This window comes from Rhipicephalus sanguineus, chromosome 1 (genome assembly GCF_013339695.2).
Source record: "Rhipicephalus sanguineus isolate Rsan-2018 chromosome 1, BIME_Rsan_1.4, whole genome shotgun sequence".
NCBI classification, from domain to species: Eukaryota; Metazoa; Arthropoda; class Arachnida; order Ixodida; family Ixodidae; genus Rhipicephalus; species Rhipicephalus sanguineus.
Window position 1 is genome coordinate 214,411,214 of NC_051176.1, and position 18,782 is coordinate 214,429,995.

Consider the following 18,782-nt stretch of genomic DNA (forward strand, 5'->3'; position numbering starts at 1 on the left):
TGTGACGTCAGGTATTCCCCAAATGCAGGTGCGCGGAAGGTGTGATTAGGCTACGGCTGGGATCTTCGTCTATGGCCGACCACTGGCTTCTGTTTATGTCGCACCCATATTGTGTCGTTTCGCCGTATTTGGGAAGGGGTTTTATTTACATTATTTAACACGCTTTGGATATAAATTTACAATATTTCTCAACGTAAAACTGTTTCAACGCGTAATGTTCTTTAACAAATCATGCTTGTGATAGCCTTCTCTCATTTTTATAGCAGCTTACAACGGGGGAACTATTTCTTTAGGCGCCCGTGGCTCATGTGGCGCAAGGTGCACAGGCCTCGTTCCAAAACAAAGATTGAGCGTGTTTGTGTGCGTCCAGCACGAAGTGTGCTCGCTGTGCTCTCCGGCTTCATTGAGGCCTCGCCTAGGACCGTGGACGAGTCGCAGCGAGCACGTACCATGCCAAGGAATGGAAACATCCTCGTTGTGGAGAGTGTCGTCTCGCCGGAGGGGTCAAATGTGATGGGCAAAGCGGCCGATGTCGAAGAAGACCTGGCGTCGGCCATCAAAGAGAACCTCAAACTCAAGTCGCACCAACAGCCGTGCCACGTTTGTGGTCAACAGCGTCATCCCCGGTACTCCCCGTATTTTGTGCCTCGTCGGTCGGAAAGCAGTGGCGCGTTGTCTGCCGTGGCGAAAGATGGAACACGGAAGACCTGCGCTGCCGGCCATCACCACCAGCCGGAGGATCCCGACAAGGACCCCTACGAACTTTTGCAGGAACTCCTTCAGCAGGGAACGCTCATACAAGAAGCCGTGCGGAGGCTCCAGGGAAACGTGGTGGGCAAGAAAAAGACTCCTCACTCTTTAGACAGCTCGTCGAGGGACTCGTTTTCATTTTAGGTTCGCATAAAAATGCAAGTTTTGCATCACATCACGGACTTTAGCAATTTCTTCCTGCCCATCATGACAAACGCTGAACGCGTGTGGCCGGCTGGCTCAAAACGTTTTACCCATGTGCGCGTCTCAGTGCGTTCCTCAGCCCCTGTTCGTCTATAAGCGACAGGCTTTCGAGTTGTTTGGTCCCCGCGTGTGCTGTGCGATCGGGTAAGGCCTCGTGTCTCAAATAAATCGGGACTTGGTTCCGTGTTCTCCGTGTAAAGTGTGTTTGACATTGTGTGTGTCGGCCCGTTTCGTTGATCCTTGGGCCAGATGTGTGGCACGTACGCCGCGTCATTTGCCTTAAAGTAGGCTCTGCGATGCCTACAGCGTCCATACCGGAAAATTCCATTTTGAGGAGAGTCGGTTGAACGGGAAGGACGCGGTGGTGCGGTGCTGCAATCGCGACTAGACACCGCCGGGACGCCGCAGTGAAACGCAAGGCTTTGCCATAGATTTTGCCCTTAAAGTGCTGTCTCGTCACAGACCGATACAGTGTACAGATTTTGCTGCTGTAAAACAGCAGTTGGTGTTGAAATCACTGCCAAGCGGTATTTCCTTTCCGTGCAAACTTGTAGTCCATTGCCGTGCATACGTCGCTCGCTACCCACAACCACCACTACTTCCTTCTAAATCGGTTGAAATTTGATCGCCAGGTTGGATTTTTAACATATGGTCAAAAACGTAGGTAGAATGATTAATATAAATTAAATGGAGCAGACGGCTGGCGTTCTTGTTTATTTTTCTGGCATACAAACGCTTCCAACCAATCTCAACATTTTGCCACAATGTCACGTGACTGGTTTGGCGAATCTCCTTGCGTCATTTCACTTCCCTCCGTTGCTGTGCGTTAGGCCTATTCAGTGTTTTGGCTGGTGCGTCTTGCTACGTCTGCCGCTGCCTGCTATTGCGAAACTAGGTTCCAAAATGTGCTTTGCGCTGGATGTAGACAACAAGAACTGCTAGTCATGGCGTTACCTATTTGAAGCCTATTTGGTTAGTTTCATGATCAGTACGAAATACTTGTGTCAAGCGCCTGGTTCTCTCGTTTGTTTGGGGTAAGTAGTTTGGTTGCATATTTACTTGTTTCTGCACTACAGGTTCACGTTTCGTTCTCTTTATGGAATCATATGTGCTCTCTTTTAAGTGTGTTGTTTTTGATAGCTGCAGCCTTTTTGTATCTATGCATCTTTCGTTCCGGTGTCTTCCACATTTAAGTCTTATAAATGGGATTCAAGGTTACCTCCCCCTCCAGAAAAAAAAAAGAAAATAAAATGGTGGGTGGAGGATATGCATAACAGAACGCTTGGCAAGTTTTTATACCGGTACCTGCAAGTGCCACCATAAAGAGAAAGATGGATTGCGTCTTCTGTAGGTGCTTTCTACTCGCGGGTTCAGGTTGTCAGCGTTACGGATTAAAACAATCAACAAAAAAGCGCATTCACTGCGGCATTCACTGGTCTGTAACTTAGCCAATGTTAGAGCTTTTGAAATTGAACCATTCCTTGCGAAATAGTACAATGGGGAAGAAATCTGTACATGCATGAGTTGGATATTGTGCTGAACAATCCAGCGATCTACTGTTCCCGTTATGTGTAGCTTGCACCATTGTCTCTGGAGTGCTCGCCCTTTTCCGTCAACGATTCTTGCGCGATTTGTTCGCTAAAGGAGTTTCTGGTGACGATCGTGTCGCTGTGTGTCTATGATTTATGCATGCCTTTTGTTTCTGCAACAATTCGTTGAGGGCAGGGCAGTGAAGAATACGTAATACAGAACCACGTATTCTCTAACGTAGCGCATTGACGTAGTGCGTTTAACGTAGCGCATGCTGTCAACTGCTGTACCCCCAAATATGTTGCACGTGTCGCATACGGTGTCCAGGAGCGTTTATGGCGTAACTGACGTTTCATGTTTTTTTTTTTTTAAATATAAATATGCACTGTACTCACTCACATGGTCATGCACTGCAAGCTTGTGGCAGAGAAGCATATTCGCTACTGCTATGCTGTGTCACTTTATCTGCTCAAGTACTGTGGGAAGTCATTGGCCAGTGTCAAGTGCATAAAGACTGAATTAAAAAATATATATTTGTGCACACACACACACACACACACACATATATGCTGCTGCAGTTGTTTTTATTATCTTCTTTTGAATCCTAGGGTGACTTTCTCTATCCAAAGATGTCGAGTGAAGCAGAAACTGCCCAACAATCTGCCGCAGCTGATGGCTTAGACAGTGACAACTGTGCTACATCAAAAAGTGAGCCAGTGCCCCCTCAAGGAGCAGCGCATGAGATGTCACGTTACCCTATATCAAAACAAGATAGAGAATCTCTGAGTAGTGTGAGCAGTGACTCTGGTGATGTTTCCAATGGCCACTGCTGCGACATTGAAGAAGAAGGCATAGTTGTCATCCCCGAGTACAATACTCCCATTATCGGCTACGAAGTCATGGAAGAACGTGCAAGGTTTACAGTAAGTTCACCCTCACTGTTCATGTAGTTCCTCTTCATTCTATGCAAGTTTACACATCCATTTTGGTTATGTGAATCATGGAGCACTAAGTACTACTAGTGAAGAACAAATGGGCACTCGTCATAGTGCTTTTTAACATGATAGCGATAAACAGCTCGTTTTGCAGAAATTATGGTGTTTGTATCAATCTTGATTTCTTGCTCACTACCTCATAGGTAGTGAGCAAGAAATCACGATTGATACAAATCATAAAATTGTGGGTCTGAGCTCAAAACTAACCCAGGACTTTTGTGTAGCGAGCAGGTATTCTACCACCGAGCCACGCCACTGCTCGAAACTGTTTTGGGAAAAAAGAACCATATACAGGTGTCATGTAGTGTGAAGAGTCTCGTTAACACATGTAATATCGCATGGCAGAAGCGTAGAATTGCACCAGGCATCAGACCATTTGAATTGTGCAACAAGTTGGTGGTTTAAGGGCCCACCCATTACAAACTGCGCAGGCATAATTAATAGTCGGCAACAGCATCAACAAAGTGTGCAGCTGCATGGGTGTGCGTATTCCATTTCAATTGTATAGTGGGTACTTCACTAAATGATGAATTATGGCGTAGTGGGCACTTACGCAACTGTACTTGCACTAGGCATTCTAGGATTGTTTAAAACAGCCAATTTTACATTTTCAGAAATTAGTTTCCTCAAAGTACGGTTAAGGTCGCCACCAAGAAATGAAGCCTGGCTAGCTAATGAGAAGACGATGTGAACGGGGCCCGATTACACTATTGTGGTCTACTCTTGAAGGCGAAGCCCAAGCGTCCTCCAAGTTTTTCAGGGTGCCAGTTTAATACTGCTCACTTTGAGATTTATTTGTGCATTAACACCTTCTGTGCATCTTTTTAGTGCTTTTACTGTAATGATGTAAAAATGAATTAGTCACGGTATTTTTCATATCAGATTGTGCTGTGGGCAAGTGACAATAGCATGTCTGCAGCACATCAGTTCTCTCTGCCCTATTCTGTGCGGTGTTTCCTAAGCAGGCTGTTTTGATATGCTTTTGCATTAGTGTAGTGTAACATTTAGCAGAATCTACTTATCCATTTCTTAATAGTTAATGGATTACTTGGCTCCCTTTACATGGGATGCCGTGGCTAAGTTTACACAAGCTTGAAGAAAAGACAAGCAAAAACTTGTACAATGTATGGTTATGAGAAATCTACAGTAATTAGTGATTTGGCTAATTTGATAATAGCTAAAAATAAAACAAACACCTCGGCTAATGTTAGCTGGGACACCCAATATATGCATGGCGGCCCCCATTCTCAGCAGAAGTCTGCTTGTTCTGGACTGCTATATTTGGCAGGTTAACTGAAAAACTTTGTGTGTTGGCAACATAGTTTGATTTGTTGTACATTAAGCAAACCCAGTGTGATGTATGTTCAGGTGTTCAAGATCAGAGTGGAGCATGTTGAAACTGGCCGCTACTGGTTTGTCTTCAGGCGGTACACTGATTTTGCAAGGCTGAGCAAAAAGGTAAGCTACCATGCCAGTATTGGTTGATGAGCTTTCTTCTACAAGACACAGAAATAATTATAATACTGTATAGATGGCTGTGAGAGATATGCGTTGGTGTGCATTTCAAATGCATGCCAGCGCACATACTGCACACGTCAAACACTTTCTTCTTCATTCAATGTGGAAGTATACTCTTTGTCAACTGCTTCAAAACCATTGCACAAATTACCAGACTTGTCAAGCTGCATAGAAGAGGTCTTTGTAGAAATTTTCTTGGCTCAAGAATCACCACTTATTGAGACATCACCATTGCTTAATGGCACATGACATACAAGCGCTTAACCTGGTGCCTCATGGAGTGGCTTTGAAATTTTTTGCAAAGTCTATTCCTGAACCAATCGTCAGCTGCTGTACAGGCTTTCTCTAGTTTGTTTTTACGTTCTCTGGTCATTTGCGTGGCAGCATGGCAGAAATTGAGCAGCAAGCTGCTGTTGTCACTCAAAATGCATTTATGGTGGAATAGGTGATTAACAAATAGTTCACGTTTAATTCTAGCCATGAAAAGTAAATTTGTACAAAAACACAAGACTGAGTAAATAAAGCATTAATTAGTATTAGGAATATTTCTGTGGTACTATGCACCCTTGGAACTTCAGTCCAGTGTACAGATATGTGATTTTGGTTTGCATTAAGTTTCTTGTTCTGAATTGGAATTTTCTGGTATTAAACTAAAGGTATTTGGAGACACACTGGGATTTGTGGATTCAAAGGCCAATTCTTATGAGATTTTAGGTTATATGAAAAGTTTATTTTCCTTGCAGAATTCTGCTATTGAAGTACAACCAGGTATGTGATGAAGAGCTCCCAGAAATGTATGTTTAATTGGCCAAATGTAAGAAAATAAAGTGCCATTACCGCTCACTGGAAGCGATGCTGAAACCAGAAAAATGAAGGCCAGCTTTACACCTTGGCATGCTCTCTGACATAGGGCAGCTGCATGTCGAAAAGCTCGTGTTCTGGTATCTGTGTTATATCCACTAATCACTAGGGGCCTACATCATTTACTGACGTGTTATTGAAAGGTTGTTACCATTGCTAGTGCTGCAGGTGCGCTAAAATGGTTAAAATTATGTTATATAAATGGCAGGTCAAGTGATGCTCTGATCACACTCTCCAAGCTTGAGCCTATGCTGCGTGTTCTCCATACCCTTGCCTTTGCACAAGAATTTTTTGTTTTTGCTGCAATGGCTTATGGGAAAAAAAGAGGAGCCGTCCTGGTCACTTTGTCTAATGGAGGGACAGCAGAGTCATGATGTTACAGCTTGAGCCGCAGGACATTGACTACTTGGTAGTTGAGACATTGCATTTCAGATGGTGGTGTGAACGGCTCACTAAGATGGTTGATGGGAGACAGTTCAGAATATGATATGGTTCATCTTACTTTGGAGGAAGCCTTGAAGTGAGCCCTGATGCAGTGTGTGGTGTAGTGTGTGGTGCAGCCACGTCAGTGTTCTTGGCTCAAAAATGGCATTTTAGTTGCGGGTATTCTGCGTTGCTTTTTGGTGGTTGGTGGTCATACAGAGTGAATCTACAGGCCAGCTGGTGGCATTGTTCTGCATGTTGGTGGCATCCAAGATTGGCAGGCACAGGGATTGGTCTGGTTGCTAGGGCAGAATGGTATCAGTTGTGTACAGAGGATGATGGCTGTAAAAGAGGTAGAAGGGCAAGAAATTGGCAGTGGCTTGAGTAACAGTATAGGTGACTGGTGTAGGTGACATGGGGGACAGATGGGAGAACTGAATCGCAGTTGGAGTGATGGGACGTTGTCAAGGGTGCAATGAAAGCACAACATGGCACCATTGGTCTGAAGGCGGTAAGCAATGTGCATGCGCTAGTCCTGTTGCGTGTGTTCCTATTTTTGTCATCGTTTTTTTCGCGCTGCTTCTAGTTTTCGCATCATGAACCGACTCGCCCAAACCTACAAGTTGTTGCTAACACAGATCTATTATACTGTTCGGGAGATACTGTCGGTTACGCCTTACGCGGGACAAGGTCAGACTAAGAGGAGCTTCGCCCCTAAAAGCTGCATCTGTGCTTGCTCTATGCTGTGTATTGATGCCACACTAGTTTCAAACGCTTTGCTGACTCAAGTAGTGCGCATGTGCCGCATAAAAGAAAACCCCAATGGATGCCGTTGATCAGGACTAAAGGTTTGAATACAATGGTTTACAGTCATGATAAAGCCCTGTCTCACTTGGTGTGCACTGGGCAGTCACAAGCAAGCGTCCACCTGGCAAAAGTGAACTAATAGTCTGCTGCCACACCATCCACATGGTAGGCAGTAGTAGTTGCAAGCTTATGGAATTGCAGTGATTCCACTCCTGCGCCAACTGCGCCAAAGTGCGCCAAATTGTATTTACTGTGCCATCCTGATAATATCGACGAAAATTGCGCCACACTGCGCCAAAGTCTCGAGTTTGGGGGCGTCTATCACCGGCAATCGCACGGCCGGCGCGTCAGAACATGTGTAGCTTGATCTTGGGGCTGCCAAAGTCGCAACCGTGGATCAAGAATTATTCCACTGAATAAATAGCGCTCGCGCGTGTGTCCCGAATAAGCCACGATGCCATGCACGGTGCTGACGCAGCTTCTGTTCTGCAAGTCGGCTCGACAGCCAAACGCGCTCTCCGCAGAGGCTCGTGACGTCTAGGCCTCTCGGTAGCGAGAAAGTGCGACGGCGATTCATCGGCAGACGTCGTCTGTTCTAGAAATGCTGCTGATAGCTCGTTTCAAGCATCGCACGGCACGTAAGGAAAGCAATGTTCAGTAAAAACTACATGTGTGCTGCTAAAATGTCTGTCACTTCTGTTTCCGGACATCGCGGAATGAAATCTGGGATCGCTAGCAGTATATATATATGGAACAATATCGAATTTTCCTTGCTTCACGTTTATGGAAGAGCACGCTAACGGTGGAAACGCGTTCACACTTTTCCTAGGATATACTTTATCCATGGATCTTCATTCGGAAGAGCTTTTTCGTAATTGCTTATACCAGCACGTCCGAGTTTAATCACTCTGCGGTAAATACCCCCTAAAAGGCCCTGCCCTTTCTAGCTCACGTGCTAGGGTTCCAATTCGAATTTTTTGCTTGCTTTTTAAAAATCTCATCTCATTAATAAAAGCATATATCCTGGTCGGAGCAGCCGCAAATGCGCAGCTGTCAGTAGCGGGCCCGTCGCTGACGGCCCACAGTGAAGTGGCTACCACATGTTACATGTCCGCCCCTCGCTTTCGGGGGTCAATAGCTGACGGGTAAAAAAACTCAGTTTCGCTTAAGGGCGAAGCAATGAATGCGATAGCAACAAATTGTATTGTTAAACGAAGTAAGGCTAGCAGCTAACCCTTTTGGATTCGATCTCGCGTAACTCAACAAAACACTGGTTTAAGGGGATATGGCCCACTCCAGGAACCGAAGCGTTTTCTTGCTCTGAGTTCTCTAAACACGAAGTAAGCGTTGAGAGTACAGCAAGTTTACGAGCCGCCTCCTGATGCCTCGAGATGGCGCGCGCGCAAGCGACTGCGCCCTTCGAAAGATGCGATCCCCTCCCCGCTCCTCTGGCGTCCTTTCATGCTCCTTACGAAAGACGGGCGGCGCGTTTCCTCTCTGTTTGATGAGCAATCGACGGCAGGCCCGCACGCGGGAAAATGTTAGCTCATGCGCTGCTCCAAAGTGCTCCAAAACGGAAATTTTGCTGCTCCAAAAATCGCTCCAAATCAGAAGTCCTCGGTAGCATCACTGGAATTGTAATATTAGGGACTTTTAGCTTGTACGTATACTTTTTAACGTTACCATGTTACCAGATTACCGGATTGCGTTCACCGTGTTACCGGAACGCATCTTTTAGAAAAGTTTTAGCATGTCATGCGTAAACGTTTACGTACGTACGTAAGTGTATACCTTTACGTTCGCGCAAACCACTAAATGGTGATAACTGAATTTAAACTACATTTAATTTAGATAATATTGAATTACACTGCAGCAAAATCATGAGAGGTTTTTAGCATGTGCAGTATCTCAGTATATGCCAAAGGAATGTAGCAATACCGGGTTACCGGACGATGGTGTCGACATCTTGTGACGCTTCGTGCAACCACAGTCATGGACACGTTTGTTTTCGCCTTGTGTTTTTGAGAGAAAAAAATTATTAAAAAGGCAACTCATTCGTAATTATGCCACTGCAAGGCATTTACACTGGAAGTAGAATGCACGATGTTTCTGCCGTAACAGTTTTGTGCTTGCCTGGTTCACCTTGTCCCCGCTAGATGGCGCCACCTATCCAGCCTGTCAGGGCCCTTAGGCCCCAGAGCCGTATATTCCTTCGGAGAGTTCGGCGGAGGGGCGGAGCCAACAACCATCCAAATTTAGCGGCGGCGCGGCGCTGTCCGCCATTTTGTGCCGCGGCACTGTAAGCTCGCGTTGGCGTGCGCCCGCAACGCTCCGTCTCTGGCGAACCCTTTCTTCAGCGACCGCGCTGCAAGCCCCCATTGCGACGTCCGTGCAGGTCCACGATGTTCCACGCAGCCGACACGTGCACGATCAGCAGCAAAGACACACCAGGTCGGTCACAGAGGAAGCATAAATGCCGACAGGGACGTCACGGGTACAGCATCACGAGAAACCTCGGCACGAAATGGCGTCGGCGGCGCGGAAGCGCGCTGTTGCCAGACTGGCGGCGAGATCAAAAGAGCGCCGAACTCTCCCAAAGGGAATATACGGCTCTGTTAGGCCCCTAACGTTTACGGATTCGGTATTCTAGGTGTTTCTAGCCTCGGTAATCCGGGTGAAATAAGGTAATCGTAAGTGGCACTCGCACGAATTCACCTTATTTTGACTTGGCGGCTGGAGTCTCCGCGGAGCGGATATCGCGTGTAGCCACGAACGAAGGTGGATTTGCGAGATAGGGCCGTAAACGTAAAGCCTCTCCGGCGAGTAGTTTACGTTGCACAAAGGTTCGCGCATGCGGTAACACGGTAACGTAAAGAAGTATACGTACAAGCTAAAGGACTTTAATATCCCTGGAAGGCGAGTTCCTTGCGTAAGAACAGTCATCAGTGTAACAGCATTTAAAATGCCTGAACTCCCTCACTGTCTGCCACAGGTGCAACCCACAACAATAAACTTTCTTCATGGTAAGCAGAAGGAATTCATTTAGAATGTGTGCAACTCAATTGGTCAAGACGAAAAGAAAGTCTCATGTTGGCAGGGCATTTAGAGACTGCATTGTTCTCTCTCAAGAACAAACATTATGTCGTCGATGGACAATGTACATTTGTGCAGCTGCACTGCTTAGCTGTGACCTGCTGTAGCTTCTACTTTACTGCCAACAAAATGTTCAATAACGAAGTAGTAGGAAGACATTTATATAGCAAGCCATTGTAATCTCCATCTGATAGCATGGGAGTAGCAACTTAAAAAATGCCATAACAAAGAAAAAGAAAAGCAGTCACAGGGGCAATATTCAAATAAGCATTTTTATTTATTTTTGATTATATGATGGTAGTAAGAAATAATGCGATATTTCTTTTTTTTTTCTTGCCTAATTGACAAGACACGCTCTTTTGTAAGGAAAACTATGCTCTTCTTCTGTGTTAATTTAGGCTGCACTGTACATTAATTTTTTATATATATAATTTTCTCTTACAAAGCTCAAACCACGATTCCCTGGTCTGCAACTCTGCTTGCCTCCCAAGCGCTGGTTTGGAAACAATTTTGATCCCATGTTTCTTGAGGACCGTGTACTAGGCCTCCAGGCATTTGTCAAAAATATTATGGGCCACAGAGATATAAGCAAGAGGTAAGTGAGCTGCTGTATCTTTAATTATCGTCATTCAAAATGTCGCTGCAGTTATTTACTGCAAATACTTGTTTTTGTCATAAAGAGGCAATTAAACACCAACTTGCCATAGAAGTTCTTTTGCACTGTACAGTAAAGCCTTGTTATTTGGAATATCCACAGTAATTTTAATAGCTGAATTGGAAGGTGGCATGCCTCATTTGTATCGCGCATTTACAGAAATTTGTGCTTTATGTATGTTACGGATTGTCTGAATTATACCAGTGCACGCCGTGTTCGGCACCATTAGATAATACATTATTTTATTAAGATAGCATAATCAGTCTGAATGTTGGAAAACAGTTCACAGAAGCCTGCAAGGTGGAGCAAATTTCATAAAAAGGTAAATTGTCATCCACGTGTTCTGTAGCACAAAGCTACAAAAGACAATACATTCGGATTTCATAAGGAGAGCGCTTCAAGTTAACGAAAATTTTATCTTGTCTGTATGGAAATATCTGTTAATTTCCTTTGTAGCTAGGTGCTACAAGTGGATCACAATTTACACTTTTATAAACCTTGCTTCACCTCGTGGGCTTCTGCAGGACTGATTTGCCGCATTCTGTGTTCCTGTGCTTGAAGTTGTCGATTAATTCGTCCTTGTGCTGCAATCTGCTAGCCTCCTAGTTAGCTCAGATGGTAGAGTGACCACTCCTGAAAAATGTTGGTCTCTGGTTTGAATCGCGTACAAAGATGGATTTTTCACCAACTGGAAGCCTTCCTTCCAAGAAATCTGTATGGACTCTATTTATGCTGCACAACTGGTGGATGGCAATTTACACTTTCATTAATGAGCCTGAATGATCCAGTTTTCTGAATTTGTGATGTGTTACTGTAGCACAATGCACTTACTGAGGTTAATTGGAGGATTACATAGGGCCAACACTTTCAAGCAGCACAAGCAACATTGCAGACTCTTAGCATTACGTTTAAGGCTGTATTAGCTTATTCGTTAGGCTATTAGTTTAAGATGTGTGGGGTCTAAACAGCGCTGCTTTCGGAACAAATGGACGCAGTACACGCCGTTGTACAACGAACACTGGACATTTATTAATACCTTTTACAATAACGATGAGCTCGCCAGCCAAATCTTATAAATAACTGAAGTAACGTGCTAAATAACCCAATATAATGCCGATACAACACACAAACAACATAACACATACATTGTACCGAGAATGCGGCGTCGCTGACGTTCGACTTGCCGCACGAGCTCGTGGACAGAGCCGCGGTATCACCCCCACAGACCCCGCGTGAGAGCTGACCGCCGACGAGCACTGCCAGACCCCAAAAGAGAGAAACAGCTCATCCTCATGTGCCCCGCATAACTTCGCTCACTGCCAGGCGGCACCACTGGTGCCGCCACATGACCACAGCGACATCTCTCACTCGGCGGCAAAGCTAACTGGGCTAACTACGACACGTGTGCACCATGAGGCGAAAACGACTTTATAGGGGGTGATAGCACCCCCACAGATGTTGGCTTATCACATGGGAACATTGACTGACACAAACCTCAGAGGAGTGCCAACTAGAAAACATTCAGCACCATGTTGCAGAGCATGCGCAGTAAGCACTCTTGTCTGACCATTGTGTTCTTAGCTGTTGCAAGTGTATAGACACTAAGCACACTCTTGTCTCAAAATTGTTTTCGAGGCCATTTCATTCAGCCCCACATAGCCTCTTGCCGCTTACTCACTTTGCAACACAGAAATGTGTACACATGCTGTTGTGCACATAAGGGTTACATTGACAATTGCAAGCAATCTATAAGCTTGTGGCGACACAATCTGCGCAGCCACCACACAGCCTACACCTCGCTATCATTTCGCTCGGCGTGACACGGCTGCACAATGCGCACCACAATACGATAAGCCACAGCGCCGAGCAGAATCATCCGAGGCTTACGTCACCACTACTGGCTATATAACCCAAGCTACCAAGCTTGGTTGCCCCTTGTTTATCTAACAGCGAGCGCAGCATCGGCATGTTCGCCCCGCTGCTACTGACACGTTAATAAACGCTGTTTTGTTTCATGTTGGGATGCTACGTTCCTTCGGCACCGCATCCCACATCTGGTGACCCGGACCTTCGAACACGCAACCGGCGCTGCACCGCTGCCACCGAGCTCCGCAGCCATGTTCAAGCCTGCTGAAGCCTGGCAGCCACAGTTCGACCCGCCTCTGCCACCGTTCCGGACATACAACCTCGAGTCCTGGTTTGAGGAATTCGCGGCGGCGTTGCGGCTTAACGGCATCTGGCTGCAGGCATTCATGTTTGAGGTACTAGAGTACCACCTTCCGCGTGACCTCAAACGCAGCCTCACCTATTTCGCGTGGAGCCCTCGCCCTTACGATGATCTGCGGGACGCCGTGCTCGAGTTTTACGGCATCGCATCCAGATGTGGGATGCGGTGCCGAAGGAACGTAGCATCCCAACATGAAACAAAACAGCGTTTATTAACGTGTCAGTAGCAGCGGGGCGAACATGCCGATGCTGCGCTCGCTGTTAGATAAACAAGGGGCAACCAAGCTTGGTAGCTTGGGTTATATAGCCAGTAGTGGTGACGTAAGCCTCGGATGATTCTGCTCGGCGCTGTGGCTTATCGTATTGTGGTGCGCATCGTGCAGCCGTGTCACGCCGAGCGAAATGATAGCGAGGTGTAGGCTGCGTGGTGGCTGCGCAGATTGTGTCGCCACAAGCTTATGAACAGCAGGGACTATGCCATGATCAGTGAAACGACACTCGGACTCTAGGATGCTCTGCATGCAAGTGCCTACGTTTGCTACTTCTGCGGCTGCGTTCCTTGACCGAATGCTAACCAACGTGCTGCCTGGCACTCCTGTGAAATCAAAAACATACGGTAGAGATGTACAGGCTGTTTCACACTTAGGCGAAATCTCATAGTGTATAGCATCACGATGCAGCAAGCGCTGCAGTCACACACTGGCAGCAGTTCGCACAGGCGCAAACGCTCAAAGGGCGTATTGTTGAAGCGCATTGTCTGCTACGGAAATGCACGCTCGCCACATCGTTGGGAAGCGTGCTGCTTTCAAGGTGAGTGATCGGAGACTGAGCACGTTTTGCATACATGTTGATGCCTCTTGTTGCTGCGTGTTACAGTAGCACACACAGTTAAGAAATATATGTGCATGCTCCAGTACCCTGGCTTTTCGGCCAGACAAAGGAAGCATGCTGTCAAAAGAGGTTTGTAGCACTCCATTTTTGCCATTGAAGGCTTACAGGTTGGCGTCGCACAATGTTTAGTAATGATTTCCCGCAGTATTCCCGCGGTAGCAAGGAAATCTGTGCATTGCCCCCGAGAGTAGCACACGCGCTTCCGGAAAATATGGCCAGCGCATGAGTATGATATACTGTGGTAGTTTGGTAGAAGGATTTATTTCAGACAGATTACGTTGTGTTCACAGCGTTCATCATTATATATATATATATATAATACTTCGTCCAGGGAATTGGTATCACAGGGAATGGGAGATAGAAAACGCAAGTGACGCAGAGAGTAGATCAAGAAGAGAAGTGTCCAGCATGAGGGTATAGAGGTATCGAACTGAGGGCTTCATCTTTTCGAAAGTGTAGAAGAGGCAGCTTTCATTCACACTGGACAGCGTGGCAGAGCATCGGCATCAGGGTGCCTATGGCTTGAGTGGCACCCCGCAAGTATTTTGTAATCTTGGATTATTTCTAGAGCAGCATGCAGCATTTGGCCCATGCAATACTGCACCATACATACAAGCACTGAGCAATGAACTAAATCTGCAAATGTCTACCAATAAAGCAAGCAGACACACACACACTCAGTAGTAGAAGTATCTGAGCATGCAAGAAATAAAAAAATCTTCTTTCAAGTCTTCAAAAAGAGCAGGCAATGTGTGCTTTGATATATCAGTGCTGAGTGCTGTCCTTCTGCTCAAGGATCTCAACTGCTCAGTATTGCACTGTAAGATAGAAGACCTTCCTTTTTTGTTTGGATAATCAAGCAGTGCATAAAGGTTTTGCAACTCCCGAGAGGTGGCAGTACCACCCAAGTATTGCCTGGCCTTAATGCTGTGTAAGTATGAAAGTTAGAGCTGCAAGAGCTTAGATTTTCTCATATTCTCAGTGTTTTTGAGTTCATTTATAAACCACAATCATTAAAATTAGGGCAATAAAAAGATTCCTAATGTGCCATCGTGCATTTTGTACTGTGCTTGCAATTGAATGTCATACTCATGTATGATCCAAAAAAGGCAGAAGTTCAGGGGAAGATGGAACCTTAAAGGGGTACTGATGCAAAAGTTTTGGCCTCGCGTTCTTTTGCTGCAGTGTGTTGCTGAGGGCTTGTCAGTCATAACATGGCACATCGTTTGCTGCAGCACGTGACAGATAATTAATTACAGGCTCCTCATTACTGACCAGTCTTGGTTTCGGTTTGAGAGAGCTCAAAAATATGACAAGCCGCCGGGTGCAACTATCACCACCTAGCGTGTGCAATGCTCTACCATGTCAGCACACAGAACTGTGATGCACTTCCACGCCGTCCGCATCAAGAAGTCCTTTTGAACAGGAAGTGGAAACAGGAAATGGGAAGTGTTTTATGCCACCAAACACAAAACTTTCAATGCATGCGCCGCGGCCACGGACTCACGAGCAGCCACCGAAAAGTAGTCTGCTGGCACAACCACGGCAAAAGAGAAATGGCGACTATGACGTCATCATAACTCGGTGTAGTGGACACGACGTGGTAACGTCGGGGAAGTGGGAGTGGTCACCGTAGAGTCACTTTCAAGGGTGTCAATGCCACAAGGTGCGGCGTATAGTGCTGGATTGCGCACGCAAACTTCAACATTCATATAGAATAGCTTCCAAGCCATATTCGTTGTTGATATTTTGCAGATGACATATGCATGTTCATGGGAATCAATCCCACAGGCTACCTCGCCCACGAAATTTTTTGTCACTACCCCTTTAAAGAGATGAGAAATTCTTGAACAAGGGGTGTTGCTGGAACCAATGTTTCAACAAGTAGTCCTGTCTTCAAGTTGCCACCTTAAAGAAGACACGACAGCTTGTCAAAACGTTGGCTCTAGCGGCATCCCTTGTTCAAGAATTTGTCATACTCATGTATGGTATCTTGCCCTAGAAAAACGGTAATGTGTGCAGATGAAATTTTAACTCAGTATGGTGCAGTTACTACAAATCCTGCAAGCAACTTTCCCTGCAGTACATAATGCTATGCGCACAAAAGCGTCTTGACACATGGCAGCATTCACTGGTACACAGTGTTCTACTGCATTATGTGCTCTGCAGCAAAGGTTGTTTGAATTGATTTTAGTTATATACCTGTTACTGTCTATGCATGAAAATTTATTAACCCTTTGAGGGTCGAATTTTTTCGTGAAATCCAGTCCAAAAATGTGTAATTTTTTTATTGCTGAAATTAATTCTTCAGACGATTGTATTTAAAGGGACACTAAAGGCAAATATTAAGTCGACGTTGATTGTTGAAATAGCGGTCCAGAAACCTCGTAGTGCTGCTTTTGTGCCAAGGAAGTGCTTATTTTGAAATAAAATCACGTTTTTAGTGGTCCGCATCGTGTTAGCGCGCTTTAAATCTCCCGCCTGAAAATACGACTTTCATACGTCACTGCTGCCGTGCCCAACGTTGCCCGCTTTTACTGCGCGGCCGCCGACACTAGTAGCAGCCGAGCGGAAGTATAGCGGGACCCACAGTAGCAACAACGGCGCTGCGGCAAAGACTTGCTCGGATGGGCACATTCAAAGCCTTCACCAAGTTGCGGTTGGTCTCGTAATCCTCAGTACGAAAGTGCAGCGAGCACACACGCAGAGGTTTTGACTGTTTAGCACACTGGCGCAATGGCATGACGCTAAGCCACTTCGAGCGTAAGGGTTCATTCCGCGGCACCCAGTGAAAAGACACACCAGTTTCCTTGCTGCAGCACTGGCGTTGTGCAACATTCGGGCATCCGGCAATATCACACGCATGCGGCATTTTGTCGAACTTTCTGTCAGAGCGACTTTCACGAGCGCGCAAAACACGCACGGCAGTACGTGATCCCGAAACTACCACTGAGACGGGCGAGGCGCAGTTCGGCGAAAACGGAACCTTTGAACCACGCGCGCCGTTCCCCATGGCAACGCCACGGAGGTTTCGTTTTCCATGAATCAAGCGGAAACGAACAAACAGCATTTTATTACGTCTTTTGATGCTCGGAATGTTCTTTTTTTACTGCTGCTAGTTTGATTACTAGTGATTTATTGTAGGCCGACTTCCATATGTCATCGGGATCACTTCGAAAATGTCCCACTCGTGGCGCTCATCATGTGATACATTTAGCTTAATTTCTCGGTAAGTAGAGCACTGCTGTTGATAACATTGCCGTTTTAGAAGTTGTCATACATTGGGCTTTCACTCTGACATAAATTGTTATTTGCCTTTAGTGTCCCTTTAAGAAAAAAATAGTCTTAAGTTTTTTTTCGTGACCGTAAAGTGACAAAAAAATCATTTTTGTTGTTACATACACATGGTTTATTCGTAGTAAAATCAAGCAAAATCCTAAAAAAAGAACCTTAACTGTTTTTTATAAATAAAAATTATGCATTGTATTAAACATAGCTCACAGACATACAAAAATAAGCGCACCAGAGTACTTTTCCAGTTAAAAATGTTCGTGTTGTAACACTAAAAACTTTCCAGCGTGTGATAGTCTTTGAAGCATGGCTCGTTGCGCACCCTTTTCAGATGTCGCTCCTTGATCGTCGTCGGAGTCTGAACTCGTCAAAAAATCCTGCTCTAACAAACTGAAATCCAATGAATCAGATTCTGATTCGGCACTTGGGGAATAGTCCGCATCGGAAGAATCGCTGCTCGACCCACCAGCAGCAGAGCAACCGGTGCGCGCTTCCATAGCGTAAGCGAACTGCGTCAGGGAGCACACGGAAGAAAACTCTATGGTTGTGCGCCCGTCCGGAAAGCAAAACGAGTGAAGAGGCTACAGTAATCCTTCGTCTTATCGCCAACAAGACGTAGTTAGTTTTTCCGAGACCCCAAAACAGGAAACGGAATCACGGCGGCGTGGTTTATGCAATTTAGCGCCGCACGGAAACAGATGTAATCGCGCGGGGAGCAATAAACGAGAGAGTAACAAGCGGTCACCCTTTGAGAGATTAGAAACCAAACAGCCATCAGCTTCGCGGGCGCAAGAAGCGACAACCGCCCAAAGGACGAAACCGAAACCAGCCTGACCGCGTGCGCGCGTTCTGATGCGCAATGAAAGCCGCCGCGCCTGTTTGGAAAGGAAAAAAAAAAATGACGGAGAGACATCGCCGCATTAAAAATATTTCACGTATTCCCGAAGAGTGGCAGCACATTTCAAGCAAGAGAAATGATCGAAGAAGGCGCGCTTTTGAAACCAACCGCGCTGTGGGCACGCTCGTTTGCGCAAGCGATAGCCGGCGCGCGGCGCGCCGTTTTGCGAAGCATAAAAAAAGCAACAACGAAGAGACATCGGCGCATGAAAAAGATTCCACGTATTCCCAAAGCGTGGCAGCACATGCAAAGCTAGAGAAATGATAGAAAAAGGCGCGCACTTTAAACCAGCGACACCGCAAATGCGCTCGGATGGGCGAGTGATAGCCGGCGCGCCATTTTGGGAAGCAATACAAAAATACAACGGAGAGATATTGGCGCATGAAAAAAATTCCACCTATTGCCGAAGTGTGGCAGCACAAGCGAAGCAAAAGAAATAATCGAAAAAGGCGCACGTTTTAAAAATAAACGCTATGCCGTACATGTACGACGAAAACCCTTTGTTACCAGGAAGCTTCTGCCGTACATGTACGGCGAAAACCCTCTAGGGGTTAACATTCATTTTTTGTCTAGTTTGGCATCTTGTGTGTGTTAGTATCTTCTAGCACCAGAATTGCACATTTTATTACTTATCAATATC

General features: G+C 45.9%; 2 protein-coding genes across 3 annotated transcripts in view; both read left to right on the forward strand.

Moving 5' to 3' along the window:
• The first annotated feature begins 291 nt into the window (after nt 1–291).
• LOC119407294 (uncharacterized) lies at nt 292–1,140 on the forward strand. The gene has a single exon (XM_037674197.2). It carries the CDS (start codon nt 307–309, stop codon nt 892–894), a length of 588 nt encoding a protein of 195 aa, XP_037530125.1. The 5' UTR covers nt 292–306; the 3' UTR covers nt 895–1,140.
• Nucleotides 1,141–1,549: 409 nt separating this feature from the next.
• The window catches only part of LOC119407282 (sorting nexin-16), a 29,870-nt gene continuing 12,637 nt past the window's right edge, over nt 1,550–18,782 (forward strand). Inside the window, exons 1-4 of one of the 2 annotated variants that reach the window (XM_037674179.2) lie at nt 1,550–1,988; nt 3,093–3,407; nt 4,848–4,937; nt 10,628–10,776. In XM_037674179.2, coding sequence (XP_037530107.1) covers nt 3,114–3,407; nt 4,848–4,937; nt 10,628–10,776 — 533 coding nt within the window. In that variant the 5' untranslated portion in view covers nt 1,550–1,988; nt 3,093–3,113. The remainder of the gene's footprint in view (nt 1,989–3,092; nt 3,408–4,847; nt 4,938–10,627; nt 10,777–18,782) is intronic. The other variant, XM_037674189.2, reaches the window with a different exon arrangement.

What these genes read in the sequence shown, in the direction of transcription:
- LOC119407294 (XM_037674197.2), top strand. Translation starts at nt 307, where the DNA reads ATGTGGCGCAAGGTGCACAGGCCTCGTTCCAAAACAAAGATTGAGCGT.